We start from the raw sequence: 20,586 nt of genomic DNA, 5'->3' as shown, positions 1-20,586 counted from the left end.
GGACTGTAATGCCATTTTGGGAAGGTCCCGTAATTAAATTGTGTCAATAAATCTGGGAGGCGCACTTAAAACGGGGTATAACCATTTCTCCATTTGCACTCTTCCCCCGCTGTGAGACACATGTGCACAAACCAAAAAAAAAAAATACATTTTGAAACGGGGCACATTTCTCAAGCACAAGGTATAAAATCTCGCCCATCAATTTCACTTTGCGCGGGGGGGGGGGCTCGGATGGTGTGTGACCTTGGGTGAACGATCTCCTTCATTCAGAGATTTTCGGCTGAAGTTACGGGGACATCAGTCGGGAGCAATAAAACTTTTATCCATCCCTCTGTGACTCCAGAAAGATAATGATTCATGGATCTTAGTGTGAGAGGAAAAAAATGCTGTGGTGTAGGCCCAGAACTCAATGAGGTTTGAAAACTGTTGTCACACATCAATGGGCAGGTGTCTGATGTCAAGTAACTCAATTCCAATGACTTTTCATCATGAAGTTTCTCGGGCTGAGGCCTTGGCATTTCTGGTTCAAGTGAAAAAAAGTAGTTGGAAAATATGGACTGAAACGCGTTTTGATAGTTTTGGGTGATAAAGAGGTGAATCATTTTGAAATATACTTTAGGTGTGTGTGTGTGTGTGTGTGTGTGTGTGTGTGTGTGTGTGTGTGTGTGTGTGTGTGTGTGTGTGTGTGTGTGTGTGTGTGGCACTGTGAGATTACTACTTGCAACGTTTTGAGTTTGACTGATTCTGTTGGAAGGATATCAATATTATTGAAGACATCTTTCTTTTGTAGATGTATAATTAAGTTTGAAAGAAAATTGCCATCGATTTCCCTTTAAAAGTTCAGTCTGTTTTCACTACGGTTGAGTGACTAGGTAAGCACACAGACACACATTTTGGAGGGGGACTTTTTTGATTTGAAATTTTCTTTATATTACGCTTGATACAGATTATTTGGACAACACAATACATGTCTTCATTTTTTTTCTCCCAATTATTTAATTATTCACAAAGAGGTTTGAATCTTCTAAATGACTAAATTCAATGTAGTATTTGAAATTCTTATAGATTAACAAGGTGACTAACATAGAGGAAGTTGTTTAAGTTGCACTATGTATCTTTGGGTGTGTCGGAGAAGTGACACATTTCACAGATATATTCTCATATGCGAATAACACACTTTCCTCACAGAATAATTGGATCCCTGGCGTTCTGTTTGAAGTTAGAAAGCTTCCTGAAAAGTAACTGTTGTTTACAGAAGCAGGGCCCACAGTTTGGTTTACAGACATATTATATTATTATGTTTGGTGAAATAATGTAGTTCTGATTCATGCTGATAGAATGATTCAACACTATGAATCACATGTACAGAACATATGTAACTGGCACTACTTCCAGCTCTGCAAATGCAAAACAATCCTCATCCTATGAAACTGCATATTGCACCTTTAAGTTGCATGTGTATGTCATGCAATATGTCTGATGATGTTCAAGGGAGAAAACAATCAAAACCACTCCCACCCTTGTCACCCCTAACCCAGCACTGACTTGAGACCCAGGTTTGAAACACATACAGAGGGTCCGGTCCACTTACTTTGAGCGTCGGCGAGGTGTAGGAACAGACCCTGGGCCAGCAGCAGCAGCGGCAGTAGCAGCAGCGTGGGTCTGGCTCTGTGCATGGTGGGACAGCTTGGCACCAGCATGCTATTGGCAGCCTGTGGTGGCGCTGGCTCACAGAGGGGCCCTGTGAGTCAGACCGCTCTGATTTGCTCAGATGCACGGGTATTCACAGCCTAGGAAAAAAAAAGGCAAGGAAAAGGATTGAGGGGGGGGGGGGGGGGGGTAAGGAGGGAGGAAAAGGAGAGAGAGAAGGAGAAAGAGAGACTGAATGAAACAAAGCTGTTTGGCTCGGCGGGTTTTATCTATCCGCGCACATTTCTGACATACCCCCACACAGGCTCGGCTGGAGCTGACAGAGGATAGGAAGGAGGGCTGATGTGCTCACAGGCTATGTTCTGACAGTTCTCTAAATGGAATAGTCACTTCACACACAGGCGCGCGTGTGCACGTGTGCATGAGAGGGAGAGAGCGATAGCGAATGCGGGAGAGAGAGAGAGAGACAGAGAGAGAGAGAACTGCACAGATGAAAGGGTCGGACTAATAAGATTTTGTCTTCACAGCTTTGGTGGCAAACACCAATTAAATACGCTGCATAATAAGAGTACATTTTAAGTCCTGCTGAGATCAGTGTTGGGATCTGTTACACATAAAGAGCGCCACTGCTCTGCACAGCCAGGGAATGTTCATAAATGGTGGAAGCTTTTCAAATAGTTCCTCAATTAAGGGTTTGAGGTGAGACACTGCAAATTAATAGGATCACATGTTAGACACATACGTATCATCATGGAACTTTGCCAGTTCATTACTTACATTAGAGCTATTCTTTATTATATTACATTAGTTTCAGACATGTTGAATTCCTATGTAAAATGTGGCAATATCTTACTAAAAACACTATGCATGCTTTGAATAGACAAGGTTTCAGTCAAATAAACACCTTAACGAACATTTTGGACGTTAAAAGAAGACATGTTATGGAAGCAAAATAGATAAACATCTTAACAAATGAATGGGTGCTTTTAAAACACTGTTTTCTTTAGCACAACGAGTGTACTGAGACTTTCTTGAGAATGTCTTGTTTTAGCACAATGCAAGAGGTAAATGCTGTGTTTTGGTTCTATTATAACCGTGCCATTCAAGTAAACCAATCCATCTAAAGCACACAGTCCATGCCCCTTTCCCCCACATGACATCTGTAGTGGACGCTTTAATAGCTCTAAGTGCCTATACAGAGTGACAGAGTAGTTTAGTTAAGCTCAAACAACACAACACAATCCATACAACAGAGTGGCCAAGTGTTTGCCGTTCATGTTGCAGCCTTTATATTGAGGGGGCTCGCTACACACATCTGTGAAAATCAATGTGATACAGTGAACTAGTATTAGCCGCAGACTGGCTCTATCCCTTGTCATCCATTTGCTTAAGCCAGGGCTTGATCCTTAGTGATGGGTGCTCTGCGGTAGTCTTCAGCTCGTAAGGCGCCGCTCCCTGCTAATCCGAGTGGGTGTGTGTGTGTGTGTGATCTTTCATGACATACTGTACTGCTGGTTAGCATGCTAGCTACGCCTGCAGCCTGCATTGTTCTGCAGGCAGGATGCTGTTGTTTCAGCTGTTTGCGACCGCTGAAAAACGGACCAGAACATTGGTCTGCCTAAAATCACATTTCAGACAATTTATGTACCGTGGCTTTAAGGCGAGACACTGCAGGGAAATACATATTTTATTTTTTATTTTTTCAAGCACTGGTCAATGCAAATATCCTTGTCTATTTTGCTTTCAAAGGCCTACTAATATAAACCAAAGTATATAAGTATATATCTGTATATTTCTACTGTATCAGCTACTATCTCCACATACGTTTATTTCCATACTCGGAATGCAACATTTGAACTTCTAAATAACTTACAACTAAAAAAAAATCAACTAAACTTTCCACAATCACTCTTAGCACTATTCTGAACAGAATGCATTGTTCATTTTGTTTTTAATTGTCTGATTTATGATACATTGTCTTCTTCAAAAAAACATGCTTGAAATGCATTTTTAAGTCCTGTGCATAGTATTTTTTTGATTTATAAAATGAAGAAAAGGCTGTATCCATGGGTCAGATACTGGTTTGTATGTCAGTAATCAACTGGCAAAGTTTGATATCAGTAAGTTAAATAGTTTACCCAATGATGACTATGGCAATCTAGGATGCATGTCCTTAATGCCTGAGGGTTTTCTGAAAAAAATAGTACGAATTGTCAAGTCTACCAAAACCTTAATATCTAAGCCTGTGTAGCACATTGAAACATGAAATAAAATACATTTAAAAGTTAAGGTTCACAGGTTTTATTTAAACATGCTCCCTTAGCGCTGACAAACCAACAAATATTTCTAAAAATCGTCAAAATTAGATGAATTAGAAAATTATTAAATATTGTTAATAAATAGATGCAATGTGTTGTGTGATTTTCGTCAGTAGTCTATAGTAGACCTTGATTCTGCGCACCAAACGCCACTAACTGTTCTGTCGCCGACATAGCTGGCATATTTTTTTTATTATTTTGTTTTATTTTTTTATTTTTATTTTTTTTGATTGACATGATTTTCGGCAAACCACACAACTTTTGGGTGGTCACGTGGTCTTAAAAAAATCAACAAAACCCACCTTATGTGTATTTGAACCAATGACAGTGCATTATATGCTGGGAATGCCATGAAAATTAGGTAAAGTAATAATGCTGCGCGACGCAGCATCAGGCAGGAGATACAATGTGGCATCGCGCAGCAGCCGTCATCAATGGGTTAAATAGAGCACCTGCAGTGTCTCGCCTTAAAACACACAACATGCCAGATAGTTGAAGTCTTTGGCTTTCTGGGAGTTTTAATAACTAGTGGAGACATACAAAATGCTGGTCAGCAATTATAGGAAGCGTTTGATTGCTGTAATAGCAAATAAAGGCTTTTTCTTTTGATTATTGAGAAGGGTATGAATCATTTTGGGCATGCCACTTTTTGTTCAAATGTAAATAAAAGCTGACATTTTCCACAATGATGACTCTTGCAAATCGTCCTACTATCTTGTGGGAGAAACCTGTGTCATTTCCAATCAAGAAAAAGGTTGCAGGTTTCATAAAAGTAACTTTAAGTCAACATTTGCCAGAGGTATGAATCATTTCAGTTTTGACTGTATCTTTTCAGGAGGCTTTAAGTGTGCAATACAAATGCCTTTGCTGGAAATTATATTTATGTAGACTGTTTATCTGTAGATATGACCATCGCTTTCCTAAGATGAAAAAAAAAGAGAAAAAAAAACAAGCCCCTCAAGCCTAATCAGTAGGGCCCGGATGATGAAAAAGTACCTCATTTCCCTGTTACCAATCATCCCCTCTTTCCCGCTCCGAGCTCTCCCCTCTTTTCATTTCTGTGGGCTGTAAATGGCAGCAAAGACGGGGAGATAGCGCACACCTGTCACACTCGATTTGTGTTGGGAAGGGGAGATAGACACGACTACCTGTCTGTGAGGCAGCGGCGGGCTAGCGGCGAGCGCGGGAATCAATTTGAGGCAATCTCATCCCCCGCTCTCTCACACACACACAAACACACACACACAGACACACACACATGTACACACACACACGCACACACACACACACACACACACACACACACACACACACACACACACACACACACACACACACACACACACACACACACACACACACACAACATGTATACATATACATACAATGGAGCACACTAGAAAGAGTTTTCACATGAGTAGCGTTTGTAGCGCCTGCAAATTTGATTAGAATCAACTGGACTGAAAATAGAAAAAACAAAACCTAGAGCAGGGCGTTAGGGGATGAAGTGTGCAGTGTGATCCGTATATACTTAATGCAGGTTACAGCTCTCCTCTCTCCAGTTATTGTTTTGTGTGCACCTGCCCCTCCATATCTAAGTGATGGCCTTTCAGTTAATTAATGTGTGGATTTCCATAATGACTTGACATTAGGTAGCGCATGAGAAAATTGTACTCAGCTGACCTCCCTTATTCTAATCGCGGCCTCACACACCCAGTTACACACACACACACCTTGATGGAGGGCAAACACAACCAAGATGCTGTGCTATGAGAGTAAATACCAGAAGATACTGCAATAAGCGTCAATCTTTACTGACTTCACAATTTCTATTGGATTACAATTTACTACAACGATTCAATTTCAATACGATTCAATGCACATGACATTTGTTTCCAGGGAAGATGCTTTAAACCTGCAGTAAGTGATTCTAAATAACGCTTATCGGCAAAATCACTTTGTCAAAATCAGTGAATATCTCCTAAGAATCCGCTTCCTATCCGTTCTCTGTGTGCACTGAACATGAAATACAGTGAAACAATAACCTAGGCTCTGTAAACTTGAATTTTCACAAAGGGTTTAAAAAAAGAGGGGCCCACCATAGCCTGCAACATGCCCATTTACCATTGGCTGCTCGCTGCCTCCCTCCACCATAGCTTCCTTTACACTTATGTTCGCCCCATAGACTGAATATAAAAGCAGTTCACCACAGTGCAAGAAAGTCAAGTTGTTTGCGATTGTCAACATAACCTCTGTGTCCTTTCCGCCGAGACCAAATAATACATCTTATACGTCAGTCTATTGTTTTGTGTTGGCAGTAAACAATCCATTATGCCGTGTGTCTGCACTCGATGCAGCATCTCCGACGTCCGCTTAGCGATGCATTTTATATTCCAGAAATATCCACACCTCTATAATGCTGGCCCAGCTAATCCCCCCGACAAAACCTTGATTTCTACCAAAAAACCAAAGCAATTGTATTCTGTGTTGAATTGTGCTACTAAAATGCGGCTGCATATTTGTTTCTAATGTGCCGTCGGAGGGGTTGGGGGGGGGACAAACCACCTGCCAGACCTGGCAGAGAGGCCGCGGCATGCACACTGCATTGTTTATCCTGACAATGGATGTAGCCCTAAATCCTGCAGCTTTTTTTTTTGCTTTTTGCTCGAAAGCTTGTGATCATGGATTTTGTAATTACACGTATGAGCATGTACACAAGTTCAAACGACCCTTTTCCCTTTCCATTAGTCCATGTACAAAAAAAAAAACAGGCTGCCTCAAAAGCATCACCACCTGTGTCCCTTCTATCCTCAACATGGCCATTCTCTTGCTTTGCACTCTGCACCTTCCACTTTCAAACACTCGCCGGTACTGATGCTCTCCCATTGAACATTTATCACAATGGAAAGGATTTAAAAAAAAACAATCTTGTCTTTTTTTTTTTTTTTTGCCTGAGCCCTTTGGTGGTATTATTGTGTTCCCATTCACTGGTGCTTCATTCAAAAGGATTTCGCTGCTGATAGCAATCATGCATTATTAAACAAAGCCTGACAACATGCACAATGTTAATTAGAAAAAGGGGGGAGTGTGTGGCAAGCAAAAGAAAGAGGCTGTTGAGCTGTCTACTCTCTTTCTCTCTCTCTCTCTCATTCTCTCTCTCTTTCCCCATGATCCTTATCACAAATGTGAAAGAGAAGGAGTGTGGGATGTTTATACACTCTCGATAATGGCTGCTCTCCTTTTCTCATTTGAGCCTGTGTGTGTGTGTGTGCCTTGCTATTCTGGGTCTATTTAGAACGGCGTGCAATGTTATTAAATTTGAAAAACATAAAATAAAGAATGAGTCATATCTATCTTATATTCCAAGCCATATACTGCAATAAAAATGAATAATGAGAAAGAATGTAGGCGTGGAAGTTATGAGCTCCCCCAAAGCAGCATGGTTCACAACAGTGCAGCTTCACGCCAATTGTGTCGTTCCATGTTTCTCGCTCGCGCCTGCAATAGATTGGCAAAAACCAGAACAAACAAGCCCAAAAAAAAAAGGAATGCTTGCTTACATGAGAATGCTACTGATGGTGCCATTGTTAACACATTCAACATGGGGTTGGAGCATAGCTAGGTGCACCACATTATGCCCATCCTTTCGTGCAAAGTTGTCTAATTTCACTTTGGCCCACACACACTGTTAAACGGGGGCTGTTTTTAATTTCAGACTCATGGGCAAACTGAATTTAACTTCTGAGGAAAAATTGAGGGATTCACGATATGTTATCCTAGCAGACCAAAGCAGCCACAAGAATGCACACCAAATCTATTAAGGCCAAATCTGCCTGTAATTGCTCCAACACATGCAAGGACAAAGCACCACAGAAACTACTGAGGATGTGATCCATATTATATTGTGTTGTAAAAGAGAGAAAAGTTGCCCAGTATCAGGCCCAGCCAGGCACAGCAAATACGACTTTGTTTCGTTTTTTTATGAGGCGGGACTTTCTATTTCCCACCAGACTAGCTAGAGTTATAGAACACAATAATTACCCTCCAGACAAACAGACAAACACACACACACACACACACACACACACACACACACACACACACACACACACACACACACACTAAACGTACAATCAAATGCAGGCTTATAGTGAGCAGCACACATCAGGGTTTGTTGGACAAGAGTTGTGCAACATATTTATTTTTCATCTGAACCTTGGTCTCTACCAACATACTGCTGGTACATAATTGCAAACATCCCATTGCATGAATACCAAGTATGTGGATATAAAGTATATATATATATAAATATATATATTTTCAATTTTTATCAAGTTACCCACATTGCAGTGGGAGTCGCTGTATTACTTAGCATATTTGTTTAGCAAATGTTGCACATAATGGGTCACTTTAACAGGCTGTCTGGTGTTTATACAATTACATGTGTTAATAAAAACTTGAGATGAAGATGGACAAATATTGAAATGAAAATGTAAATTATGTAAAATAATATAGCTAAACAAATGTCTCCCTGTTTTGTCTATTGTAGTATTAAGCAGTGACTTGCCCTCTGTTTAGCCCTGCTCAATGTATCACTATATGGATAAGAGATTCAACTGCTCAAAGGCTCAGCGCTGCTTAAATGAAGGCCTCAAGGTCAGAGGGCGTTTGAATGAATATCACAGGTTGCTTGGCACTCTATAGCAATGTGGTGTAGCTGTAAAACATTGCCGCCTGTGACAGCAGTGCCCCTAAGGGTTTCTAAAAAAAACATCATATGACCAGATTTATAAAATAAGCTCATCAAAGGCACAGCTATAAACGACACCCACCCCGTTTCCTGTCGCCAATCCCCACTCCCCCCCATCAAGAAAGGGTTAGCAGTGGGTCAAGTCTTGATGTGTTTTACATGCTAGATCAGACATTATTTTTTTGAAGTTTAAAGTATGTCAGTCTCTTAAAGCCAGGTTTATTATGTGTAGGCCTTGCATCCCTTTTGCCACTCCCTTGTCTTTTTTCTCCTGTGTATTTTTTTAATCTTTTTTTTTCCATGTGCAGCGCTTACTTTCTTCTGCCCTGAGATGCTGTGATTTAAAGACAGAGTGACAAGGCCGTTTCTCACACATCGCCCGCGATCAGCGCTGCATGTGTAATAACATCCCTGGGAGCTAGGCTAAAGCTATGCCCTCGAGTGCCAAAAGCCTCCACATGAAAAGACCCTGACAAAACCAACACATCAAGAGGAGTTTATTTGCTATACTTATTATTTATTTACTCCCCTCCTTCTTAGCCTCCCCTGACCTCCTTCAAACAAGCCTCCCACGGTCATAAAGCATCCTTTGGGTGGTACCCACTGGCTCTCTGTATGAGGAAGTCAGGGTTCATAGTTCCGCATTTAAAGCCTGACAAATCTTTTTTAAAGGAAAATGCTTGCAACACTGTAACTGATGTGTGTGTGTGTGCGCTTATCGCTCGTTTCCTTTATGAATGGATAGCTCCACGTGAAAGGCCCAGCAGGAAGCTAATTGGCTCTGATGACATTTGTCAGTCTAATAATTGCTTTAAAAAATCACCTGCTGCGAGCGTAGGGACAAGGCAGCTATCAGCAGTACCCATCTCAAGCTTTGTGTGTCCTTTACAAATAAGGATATGAAGTACCAGGAGATTTCAAAGACACTCCGCTGCTTGTAACATTCATTCGCCAAGCTTGCAAAACAGTATTATTATTTAAGGTGGGTTTATTATTTGAGTGTTCAAAGTTTTTACCAAACAGATTTTAGATACTGCCCTTTTTTATTTTATAAATCAGAAAATACTACTGTGTACAGGTCTTGGAAATTAAGTTTCAGCATTTAAAAAAAAATAATAAAGTGTATCATACATTAGTTGATTAACATATAAACAAATCCTTCTGTAGTATTCTTCGGAATAGCGCTAAGAATGATTATGGATAATTTGGGTTGATGAAGAGAATGGCCGTTAAAGATGGTTGTATAGGAGAAATATTCAGACACAAACAGATACAGTTTAGTCCAATAAACACCTAGAAATGTTTTAAATTTTGGACCTTTGATTTAGTATGCAAGTAGACAAAAAATCTTGAAATTGTGTTGAAAAGTGCTTGAAAAACACAATGCTTTTGCCTTATGTGTTTCCCATTAAATTACATTATGTGTTGTGATAGTTTGCCCTTTTACACATCTTCACAGGGCGCTGACCGCCGTGAAAAAAACAACTTTGTATAGGAAAGCACTGGGGTCAAGGAGAGGATATGGCATTATGAAATAAACAAAAAAATAAAAAATACACATTACCTTTTTTGGGTGCAAAGAGCAAGGTGGTGTGCTCATGGAATTTCAAGTGCACGCAAACTGACCTTGAACTTTAGTAACTAAAAATGAGCGCGTAAAGTAGCATGAGCTCACAAATAGTCCTCCGCCTCCCACTCTTTCTGTGCGTGCTCTCTCTCTCTCTCTCTCTCACTTCACTCTCTATACCCGGGCCTACCTCGCCACTCTTCCCCTTCACCTATCCTTTTCTTTTTCTCGTCTCATTCCTATACACTGCCACCTTTCCACGGCTGCAGCAGCTGTTGGATTCAGATGGATGGTCCCCACAGTGTGTGAGACCCTGACCCGCAAGTGGAGTGACTGATTATCCAAGTGCCCTGTTGTGCGCTGCCTCCCCTGAAAGCATACACACAAACACACTGTGCACACACACACAGTGCACACACACACACACACACACACACACACACACACACACACACACACACACACACACACACACAGGCAGGCACTCACAAACAAACACAAACACACACAAGGTTACAGAGCTAGTGGGTATACGCTTTAGGGACGCCAAGCAACATTTTTCATCTGTGTCACCTCTCATGACCTTGAGTACGCTGGGCAAAAAAAAAACACACACTTCCTATTGAACTGTAATGGACACACACTAATGCTTTTTCAATAGACAGCGGATAGCAACACAGTCTGGAGCACAATCAACCTTTAGGTATGGGCGTGTGAGCTGTGTAAACAATGATAACGATTGTGCGCTTGTTGGGAGGCCTGCTCCTATACGTTGTGTTCGCTTGATCCCGCCCCCCAAAAAACCTACTATTCACTATGATAAAACACCAAAAAGTGTATGATATCTTCCAAATATTAAAGTCTACTAAAGGTAAAACAAATAAATAATAATGTTTGCTTGTCACAGTGTGGGCGGCTTCCATAGTACGAGTGCATGTGCCACTTGGGTCATGTTTTGTCATTGTAAAAGGGAGCAGATTGTGCGGAAGGATGGAACATGAGAAAAAAAAAGAAGGTATAGTATGCGTGCAGCAACCGGCAAGCCAAACCTGGAACGGCTGGGATTAAATGTATGCTGCATGAACAGGGGAGGGCACAATCATGTTACATATTATGAAGCAGAGAGACAGAAAGGGGGGGAGTGAGAGCGGGGCGGAGCAAAGGGATGGAAATATAATGGATAAGAGGAGCAACCAGGCAGAGAGAGAGAGAGAGAGAGAGAGAGAGAGAGAGCACTGTAGGGAGGGCAGCGAGGGAATGGGCCTCACTGCCAGCTTTTCTCACGCTCCGTCTGTGCTCATACGCCTAAAAGAGGCAGAGCAAGAGAGAAAGAGATGGAAGCGAGGAATGAGGGGATAGGGGGAGAAAAAAACAAGCAGGCGCTGCTTCGAGGAGGAGATGATTTGCCTCGTTTCCACTGAGCAGCACAGTTCAGTTCTCTATAGCACGGTTCGGCAGGGCACGGTACCCCCCTAGACTATGGTTCGCGTTCCCACTGCTGACAGCACACATTCGAAAGTATCAGCGGTCAGAGTAGATACAGTCTATGGGACGGGCTTGGTACCCCGATGAAAGGGTGATACATATAGGTGCAGCACCGTCTGTGTAGCCTTCCCCAACTTTTTACAGTGGAAACACAAATACATTGGTGGCTAGCCGCACGGAACTGTACCGAACCACACTGTTCAATGGAAACACGGTTTCAGTCGACCAGTCAGACACTCTGAAGAGCTTTTTTAGAAGTATGTAAAAAAAAGAAGAAGCTAAAAAAAGAAAAACAAAGTGCATGTGTAAACTTGTCTCTTCCTCAAAAGCACAAACTGTGGGCTGGGGCCTGCGTCAAATCAGCTAAAATGCAGCATCAAATAGAATACACCACTCCTACACATCATGCATGCTCACAAATGTAAACTCAGGCATTTGTGTGCCCAGAAAGACACATACTGTACAAGCAGCGCGCGTGGCACGCATATCCTGCGTACCACATGCTCCTGGCACTTTGACACGGACCCCCAACGCCGCAAAGGCCTGTGGGAGGATGAATAATCACACTTCCGTCAAGGCACAGAAAAGGAGAGAGAGAGAGCGGGAGAGACATATATAGAGAGAGAGAGAGAGAGGGAGAGACAGATAGAGAGAGAGAGAGAGGGAGGTGTGTGTTCCCAGCCAGAGCTTGCGTCGTGTTATGGAAAGCACAGAGCCCTTGAATAGACAAAACAAGCATTCCACATGCCACTAGCCGACAAGGCAAGAAAACACAACAACAGAAGCCCTATTGAAATAAATAACCGGATAACACAGCGCTGGGGGATTGTGTTGCCCCTTTAATATATATGGCATAAGTCAACAACAATATGCCCCCCTTATCTTTTTCAAAAACAATTGAACACCAAGGTGCATTGTTGCGACTGGTTGACATTTTAGTGGCTTTTGTGCACACACGCCAAGCCGTTTGGTATGTAAATGCTCTACTTAGGCGTACATGAAGGATGTAAGGAGCCGCTCGGGGCGTACACGCTACACTCATAGGGGGCAGCAAAATAATTAAAATGCCAAGTGTCTCCCATTATCTAAATGCTAATTTGCCCTGGATATAGCCCGAGCTAAAATGTAACGCCACATTACGGGTTGCTGCAGTGCACCAAGGAAACAGTTAGAGGGGGGCGGGGGGGACTTCCCTTCAATTAGCCTAGCATGCTGTATGCTATGTTTTACCTGCAGGCTGAGGCTTTGATTGGTTCATTCACCCTGCGGCCTCGTGTCATTCAATGTGGATTTCCTTAGAAGGATCATAGCCCCGCCCCTCTGGTTCATGGGTTGCTAATCGTTACATATCTAAATAAGCTTAGTTGAAAGACACAATGCTGCTGTGATAATATAGTCTGGTGCTACCAGACCATCGTACTTCATTTCATTTATACAGAAGGTCTCGAACTGCTGTAATTGGCAAACGTTCACTCACTTGGAGGCCGGTGTCTGTTGAAGTTTAAAACTATTGGATCTGCCCAGTACCACTCTGGATCAGCCAACCAATCGCATAACGTTTGGTTGTGCCAGACACCATTTAAAATAATGTATTTTGTGTCTGTTGTGTCTTTGGTCTGAATATTTGTATTGAACTGGTCAAACTGGTGGCAATAAGGAGAGTGGCAGCATGTGTTTGTACATTGTATTATGGGTACTGGTGTGTTTTTGCCTTGACTCAGATTAGATAAGAAAGCCTGAGTCAACATCTGAAAGGACAGACAGGCGGCATTGGAACCGGCAGCTTATCGAAGCCTTCTATGCATGAAAATACATCATTGCCAACCGGGAGGGCAATGGGACAAAAAAATAACACAGATATGAGATGCTTTTTTGCTGAATACACATATAGAAATGAAATTGTGTTGTTTTTGCTTTCCCATCTATATCCTGATAAGACCGTCAAAGGGCATGCAGGGAAGGGTAGCAACCGCCTTTTAGAAAAGCTGTTCAAATATTTTAGTTCTTACAATATCCTTGCTAAGGTTTATTGAGTGAGTTCCTTTGATGTGTGCACGGCCGTATTAATAGATTTAAAAAGCTAAACTTTTCTTATTTTGTACTTGGACGCCCTTGAAAGCTGTTTAGCTAAGCTATTGTTCTCATGAAAGGTAGTGCTTGTGCAACACAGTTGAGGAAAAAAGCAATGATTTCGCCCCCAAGGCAAAAGCAACAATTCCCCCTTTGTCGTTTCACTTAGACAAATGCCTGCCATTGCTACGTTAGCGACCAAACAAGAGCAGTTCCCCGCCATCAGCGCTGGTATATTGTAGCACTTGGAACAAGACATTTTATCATGCAGCCCCGGAAAAACGAATAAATAGGCCCCATTTTCTCCAGCCACAGTTTATAGATTGGAATTCAAATCAAATGCCACCTTCAAACAAATGTCAGTACAAAAGAATCAAAACCGTTCCGTCAATGCCTGACATCAAGGCGGAATACACAGTTTGACATTTGGAAGTGATTTTGCTCTCCCCCTGTCCTTGTTTTGTGTAAAATGTACTTGGAAATTGTCTGGAAAAAAAAACTGCATATGAACCCACATCAAGCAAATAGGCTTTGGTACAATCGAACACCCTCATCGGAAAATCTTAATACAAGCTCCCCCCAACCCAACACAACCCGCCCCCAAATGCCATCAAACATGATTAAGACACTGTCAAGCCTGACATTGCCATCTCCCGTGCTGTCAGAGGCCCGCACTGGGAGTCGCTGTTGACTGACTGCCTGGATGTGCCTTATCATTAACAGGGCCACATATGCCACCACGGAGGGGCTTTGATGACAGAAACCAAGGCCCCGAATGCCGCCCCCACCCCCCTCTCCCCTTTTTGCCAGCCCAAAGTGTCACCTAAATGAGATAGGGCCCAGGAGCTAAGGGATTAGGCAATGCATAATTACCTATTTAAAGACCCTAATTGAGCATTTCATTAAAAGACTGGCACTGAGAGTTTGCCAAGGAGGGGCACACTACGGAGAGAGACATGTTTGCCTGTGTGCATGGATGCATGTACGCATGTGCAACCTTGAACTCAAGTGTTACCTTGTTAGCATGCTTGTTCTTTGTTTACATTGCACTTTGACTGTTTGGCATGTGATTGTGCCAGGCAATCCACTTCCAAGATTCACCTTTAGAAAAATTGATTGACAGCCAAGGTTAAAAGTACTGTGCTCTCCAGCCTTAACGCTAATCTAGATTAAGTTACATCATTAGATAAAGACAGTGGTTTTCTAAATCTACATTTTAGGCAACTGTTAGTCCAGCTGCACTGGAATGCGTACAATTACCTAAACAAACATGTACGACTCCACTTGACCCAGCTGACATTTTTGTATTGTATCAAACCAAAACGTGAACTGTATTAAGTAACTTACGTAACTTGTGAATAAGTTATTATATCTAAAGTATGGGACAGAGGTTGTTGTATGCAGATGTTCTAAAGCTCCCTATTGGTGATATTGGGCTATGTAAACCACATTGACTTGACCAGAGTGGACATTTTCATTCTGCATTATTTACTTGATAAAAGCTGTTCCAACAGGAAATAGATGAAGTCATTCTTCACTTGCTTTAGTACACAAAGAAACAAAACTTGTTGTGGAGATCTGACCAGTTTTTGTATTAATGTGATGCAAGGTCTGCTCCAGTTGTTCAAATTGCTATTTTTGGGAACCACTGCCAATGTGATAAAAGAAAACACTACATAGCAAAAGAAAACACATTTCCTTTCTCTGTGAAGCTAATTGAACGTAATGAAAGGGAGTGTTTGTCTGCACACATTAATGTTAGATTACCCCTAGCCCGACGACAGAAGACAGCAAGTGAGTAAAATGTCGCAAACGTTGTCAGCCATCAAGCTCATCCTTTCATTGGTGCCATGGAGTGTCAGCGCCTAGGTCCAGTGCCACATGTAAAGCATTTTGGCAGGCAAGAGATGGGCAACAAGATGGATATGTATCTCTGTATCTGCCTTACAGAATATATTTTGATGTTTACCACTGACATTGCATTTCTAATTTGGAGTTTAGATGGTCCCAATTAGGTTTTGAAACATTTTACATTAACTCCAAAAGGAGATGGTATTATCGCAGTCTTAAGCATCTGTGTGAGAAAGAGAAGAGGAAATGGAATGCATTTACCTCCCCACCATTTAACATTTTTGGTTGGCACTCAATCCTACACCATGTCTTGTCGAACTATGTCTTTGCACATTTACTCACATACAGTACATCAGTCTTGGCACATACTTTATATAAAAGGTCCTCAGTGAAGACCATCATTATACACTTAGTTATGAGCTCCCACCATCTTACATTGGCTTGTTTCACAGCTAAATTAACAGATGGTCTTCTGTCATTGCAAAAAACTTCAACATCAACATTCCTTGGAGCAGAATGCTAGACCCAGATAGTTTTGCTAATGACCGATTTGACCTGATTTCCAGGGCCCAGCAGGCTGTGACTCTCCTCTGTCCCTCTCTCATCTCCACAGCATATCTAGGATCACTTCACTGTGTGGACGCTGGCGAGTCACCGGCAGTTGCCTCGCGCATGATTGACTTGTTTGCTAAATGACTAGCATCTGAAGTGGCAACGCTAGCTGGGGGCTATTGGAGTCTTTGGGGGCAGACACCAGCTGCTAACTGCTAACAGATAAAGTGTCCCGTCCCTATGGGGGATTTTTTCATATGAGTGTGGGATATGATGGGGAGTGGTGCTGAAGTCTGGCCAGAGAGATGCTCACGGCTGTAATGACACTGAACCATCAATGAGTCAGTCAGTAGTGCCGCTCGAAAACCAGACCTATTATTTTGCTTTTGACATGATGGAGGTTGAAAGGTGGCCCGGGCACTATACCGAGGAATTGAACCTGGAACTAGTACATGGCGGGTGAGCAATCTGTCCCTGAGCTACCGATGAAAACAAACTCAAAAGTGAAAAATAATCCAACATCTGCTTTTAATGTTGATTCATTGGCATTGTATCATTAGCAACCTTTGATCTTCCTGCCAAGAAGACTTAGCCAAGGAGAGTGACACACACACACACATACTTACTAGCGTCCATGTAATCCCAATACATTAAGGAATCAGAACAAATGCAACAACACACACTGACTTTGAATAATCTTGCTGTGGTTAAATCAAATGAAGAGCTGTGTATAGCGATCTTGGTAGAACTGTGCATGGCCATGTTTTGACCCCATATGCAACGCTAAACACTTAAACAGGTTTAGAAAGTGTATGCATCAGATTAAATACACTAAGCTGTTTCCATGACCTATGCATTTAACACATAGCCTACATTGATTGTATCCATCGAGTATTACGGTAACAGTAAATATGGTATAATATGAGAAAACCATATAATTACATCATTAAATCTATTATTATCAGACAACTAACAACACATGGACAAATCCTTCTGTAATACACTTCAGTGCTAAGAATGATTACAAATAATGTAAGAATGAAAGTCACAAAAGAGTGCTTATAAAAACACTGTTTCTCCCTGCCGTGTCGTGCCTTAAAGACCTACTTCACCGGTGGAGATATGAAAGTATATTCAACTCTGAGATCCTATGAAGTATAAATGTGAAAACATTTTAGAAATCGGTTCATCCTAGCCTGAGAAAAGGCAGAAAGAGTGTTTTATGGTCTTACTGTCTCACGCTACATTTTACTAGTGTGACATCACTTCAGTATAAATGTAGGGTTAGGATTTACAGGACAGCTGGGCCAAGAACAACCTCATTCATTATATTATAATAGTGATTGTATAATGATGAAACGCGGGTTCCGTATGGGTGAAGTATTCCTTTAAGAATATCCAAAACCAGGTAGTTTCTACTTCAAAGTTCTTCAATAGTTCTGGCAGCTCCAGTGACACTAGAGCCAATCTAACGGGGCGTTCCAATGCGGGCCCTATCAGGCCCAATCTTGGCCAGGCGTATTCACTATCTCCTCCATCTCTGTTAGGGGGGGACATCCATCTTGATTTCTGCTGAGTGCCAACAAGAAGTAGCAGGAGAAGGAGAGGGAGAGATGGAAGAGAGAATGGAAGAAGGCTGTTGACCTGATAAGGCAGCTGAGAATCAGAGGAGGGGATCTCGAGGAGCATGGTCCGACGTGCTGGAGAGAGGAACCTCATCTTTATCTAATTACCACAGGGCTGTTTTGCTAGGGCAGATAGCGCAAATGTTTATGGCGGCCCGGTTGATGCAGCACTCCCGATGCCTTTACAAGCACGCACACGTTCTCTCACACGCACACTTATGCAGATATGATTAACATTCAAACACACATCCAATAACGCAGTGAGTTACAAGCACACACACACACAGACAGGCAGGCACACAAACACACATACATGAGGCCCAGGGCTGAGTGCCATAACAGCCCAATGAAATATATTCAGATTAGAAAGGTGTCGCATTACTCTCCAGCCGGATGATAAATACGCAGTTAGCACCGTCATTAATCTTGTACCCCTCCCCACCTCCCGCCTCCAAACGTGGTGATGTAAGGGGAGGGGAGCCGGCAATACACTGGATGGAGCCAGTGCCTCGGATAGGGCTGCAGTGGTGCGGCCGGTGGTTACACGCACAAAGCAAGTGGCACAGCCGTGTTTTACTAGGTCTCGCGAGCACAAGAGGTCAAGAGCATTCTGACTCACTGGGCTCGCTTGTAACGTCACGGTTCGGTCAGGGTTTTTTGGTTGGGACTGGTTCTTTATTCAGGGATTGTTGCATGGGGAAAAACATAGAAAACACCTACATACGTTGCAAACACAGTGTCTTTTGTTCTCAAGCTCTCCATAGACTGTCCCCGTCAGTCCCTCTACATTCACCTCTTTCATTTTTCTCCAGCCTCCTCTGTCTTTCTCAGCACACAGCTTTCTGGTACAACAGTGCAACCCTCCCTTCTTTCCTCCCAAGGGGTGTGTGCCATATTGCCCCCGAACGGCATTTCATCAAACGTGGCCATTGACTGGCTAATGAGCAGCAAACATAAAACACTGGAGGGCTGAGAAGACAATTTCCTAATGTTTACTAAGCAGCACAGTTTGGTTCGGCACGGCAAGGTTCGGCAGGGCACGGTAACCCTACATCTCGCGTGCGCACCCTTACTTGGTAGGCGGGGTTAATGCCTTAAGGCAATATTGTTGGTCAGAGTATACCGTCTATGGGTCAGAGCTGTTGAACAGTGCTGGCCAAGAGCTGCACAGTGCCCACTCTGCCATTTTTTTCTCTAAACACAGGACTCTTCACTCTTGCTGAGGAGAGTACACATGGCAGTGTATCTCTTGCACGGAAATGATGATTCTGTCGACCAATCAATGGACTGCAGTGTGTAGCTTCACTATTGTGGGTACCCCCAAATAAAGGGTTACAGAAATGGCCGATCCGATCAGTGGACACCAGGCTAATAGAGGGTCGATGCACAGTCAGTGGCTTTAGAAGCACTTCTCTAATGCAAACACTGCCTTGTCTCTCTAGGGAGGCTTCAGACAGACAGTTCAGGCCAGGTGGCACATTGCTCTTTTATACAAACACAGCCCTGGAGAATGGTCAAAGGTCAAGAGCTGAGGAAATTACGTGTGATAAATTGGCGACGGTGCCAGTAGTGCAGTGTGTATAAAATGTTAGCAGGGTCATCCTCCCCTTTCCCCCCTCCCCTCTCCTTCACTGGTGCGTTTGATGAAGTGTAGTAGTCTTTCAAAGTACAGCGTGTGTCTCCGGCATGCTGAAAGTCCGTTTGTACAGGATCCTCCCACGTGTCCTCACTGAAGTGGTGCCTCTTGGGGAAAAATATGAGTGGGAGCACTTCATTCCATTTGGTCTAAAAGTACGGCTAAAAATAAAAAAAATGCTCAATATCAACGTTGAGTCAACATTGAGTGACCTAATGTTAAAGTAGTGTTACATCTCTTTGTCATCTATAGTACAGTCTGTTCAAAGGCAGACGTGTGGACAATTCTGTTTTGTATACTGTAAATCGTAATTATGAGAAACTGACAACATGTATTATGTAGTCATCAGTGTACTAAAATCCCAATACCGAATTTCTCTAGATTGCAACAACGTAACACAACTAAGAAATACCTACCACAGATGATTACATGTAACTTTATCATATATTTTCAACAACAAACAAATCCAACCCAATGGAGCACAGCAAACTGTGTCCCTGAAAAAGTGGTTTGACATCATATCTATTTTCAGATATGTTGCTGATTCAGAGGTTCTTGAAGGAATGAAAGTCGAGTTGATTGAAAAATGTACGGCTGACTTCACATTCCAAGGACAACGTTTCTGATAGTTGTTAGAAACATTGGACCATAGTTGTGCACCCCACTCTAAAAAATAAAAGTCAACAAGTTAACCAGTGCTTGAAAAAAACAATGTTTTTGACTGCAGTGTCTTAAGTTATCACCAAGACATGAACAGGATGAGTTGCATTCAAGACCTTTGAGCTCAACAACAGCCCTTCACTGGGACCATTGTGTGAGAAAGGCCAATATAAAACCCTAGTGTTTGTATTGCAAGATGGCTGATTAGCTCTTAAGGGGGCTGTAAATAATTTTGATTCCTTCGCTTGGGGCGTCATTCAGGAAGGCGCTTGTTAAATTACGGGTGATGAAAACTATTCTGCACATGCAATCGCCTAGAATGGTATATACAATTATACTATAATTGAGCACAACTTTGACACAACAGTACTTCTGTTCACACAATTAGTTTGTGTCTAGCCAATTGAGTTACCACTATTTTT

At 42.3% G+C, this 20,586-nt stretch overlaps 1 protein-coding gene across 8 annotated transcripts in view; it reads right to left on the bottom strand.

The window, feature by feature from the left end:
• LOC307269254 (receptor-type tyrosine-protein phosphatase delta) overlaps positions 1–20,586 on the bottom strand; it is a 270,649-nt gene that overhangs the window by 108,241 nt on the left and 141,822 nt on the right. For all 8 annotated transcript variants that reach the window (XM_080052141.1, XM_080052145.1, XM_080052143.1 and 5 more), the window contains one exon: positions 1,592–1,790. In XM_080052141.1, the coding sequence (XP_079908267.1) occupies positions 1,592–1,700 (109 nt within the window). In that variant the 5' untranslated portion in view covers positions 1,701–1,790. The remainder of the gene's footprint in view (positions 1–1,591; positions 1,791–20,586) is intronic.

This window comes from Ammodytes marinus (assembly GCF_949987685.1).
Source record: "Ammodytes marinus genome assembly, chromosome: 23".
Lineage (NCBI taxonomy): Eukaryota > Metazoa > Chordata > Actinopteri > Uranoscopiformes > Ammodytidae > Ammodytes > Ammodytes marinus.
The sequence above is the reverse complement of the archived record's forward strand: the minus strand, read 5'-3'. Positions and strand labels throughout refer to the sequence as shown.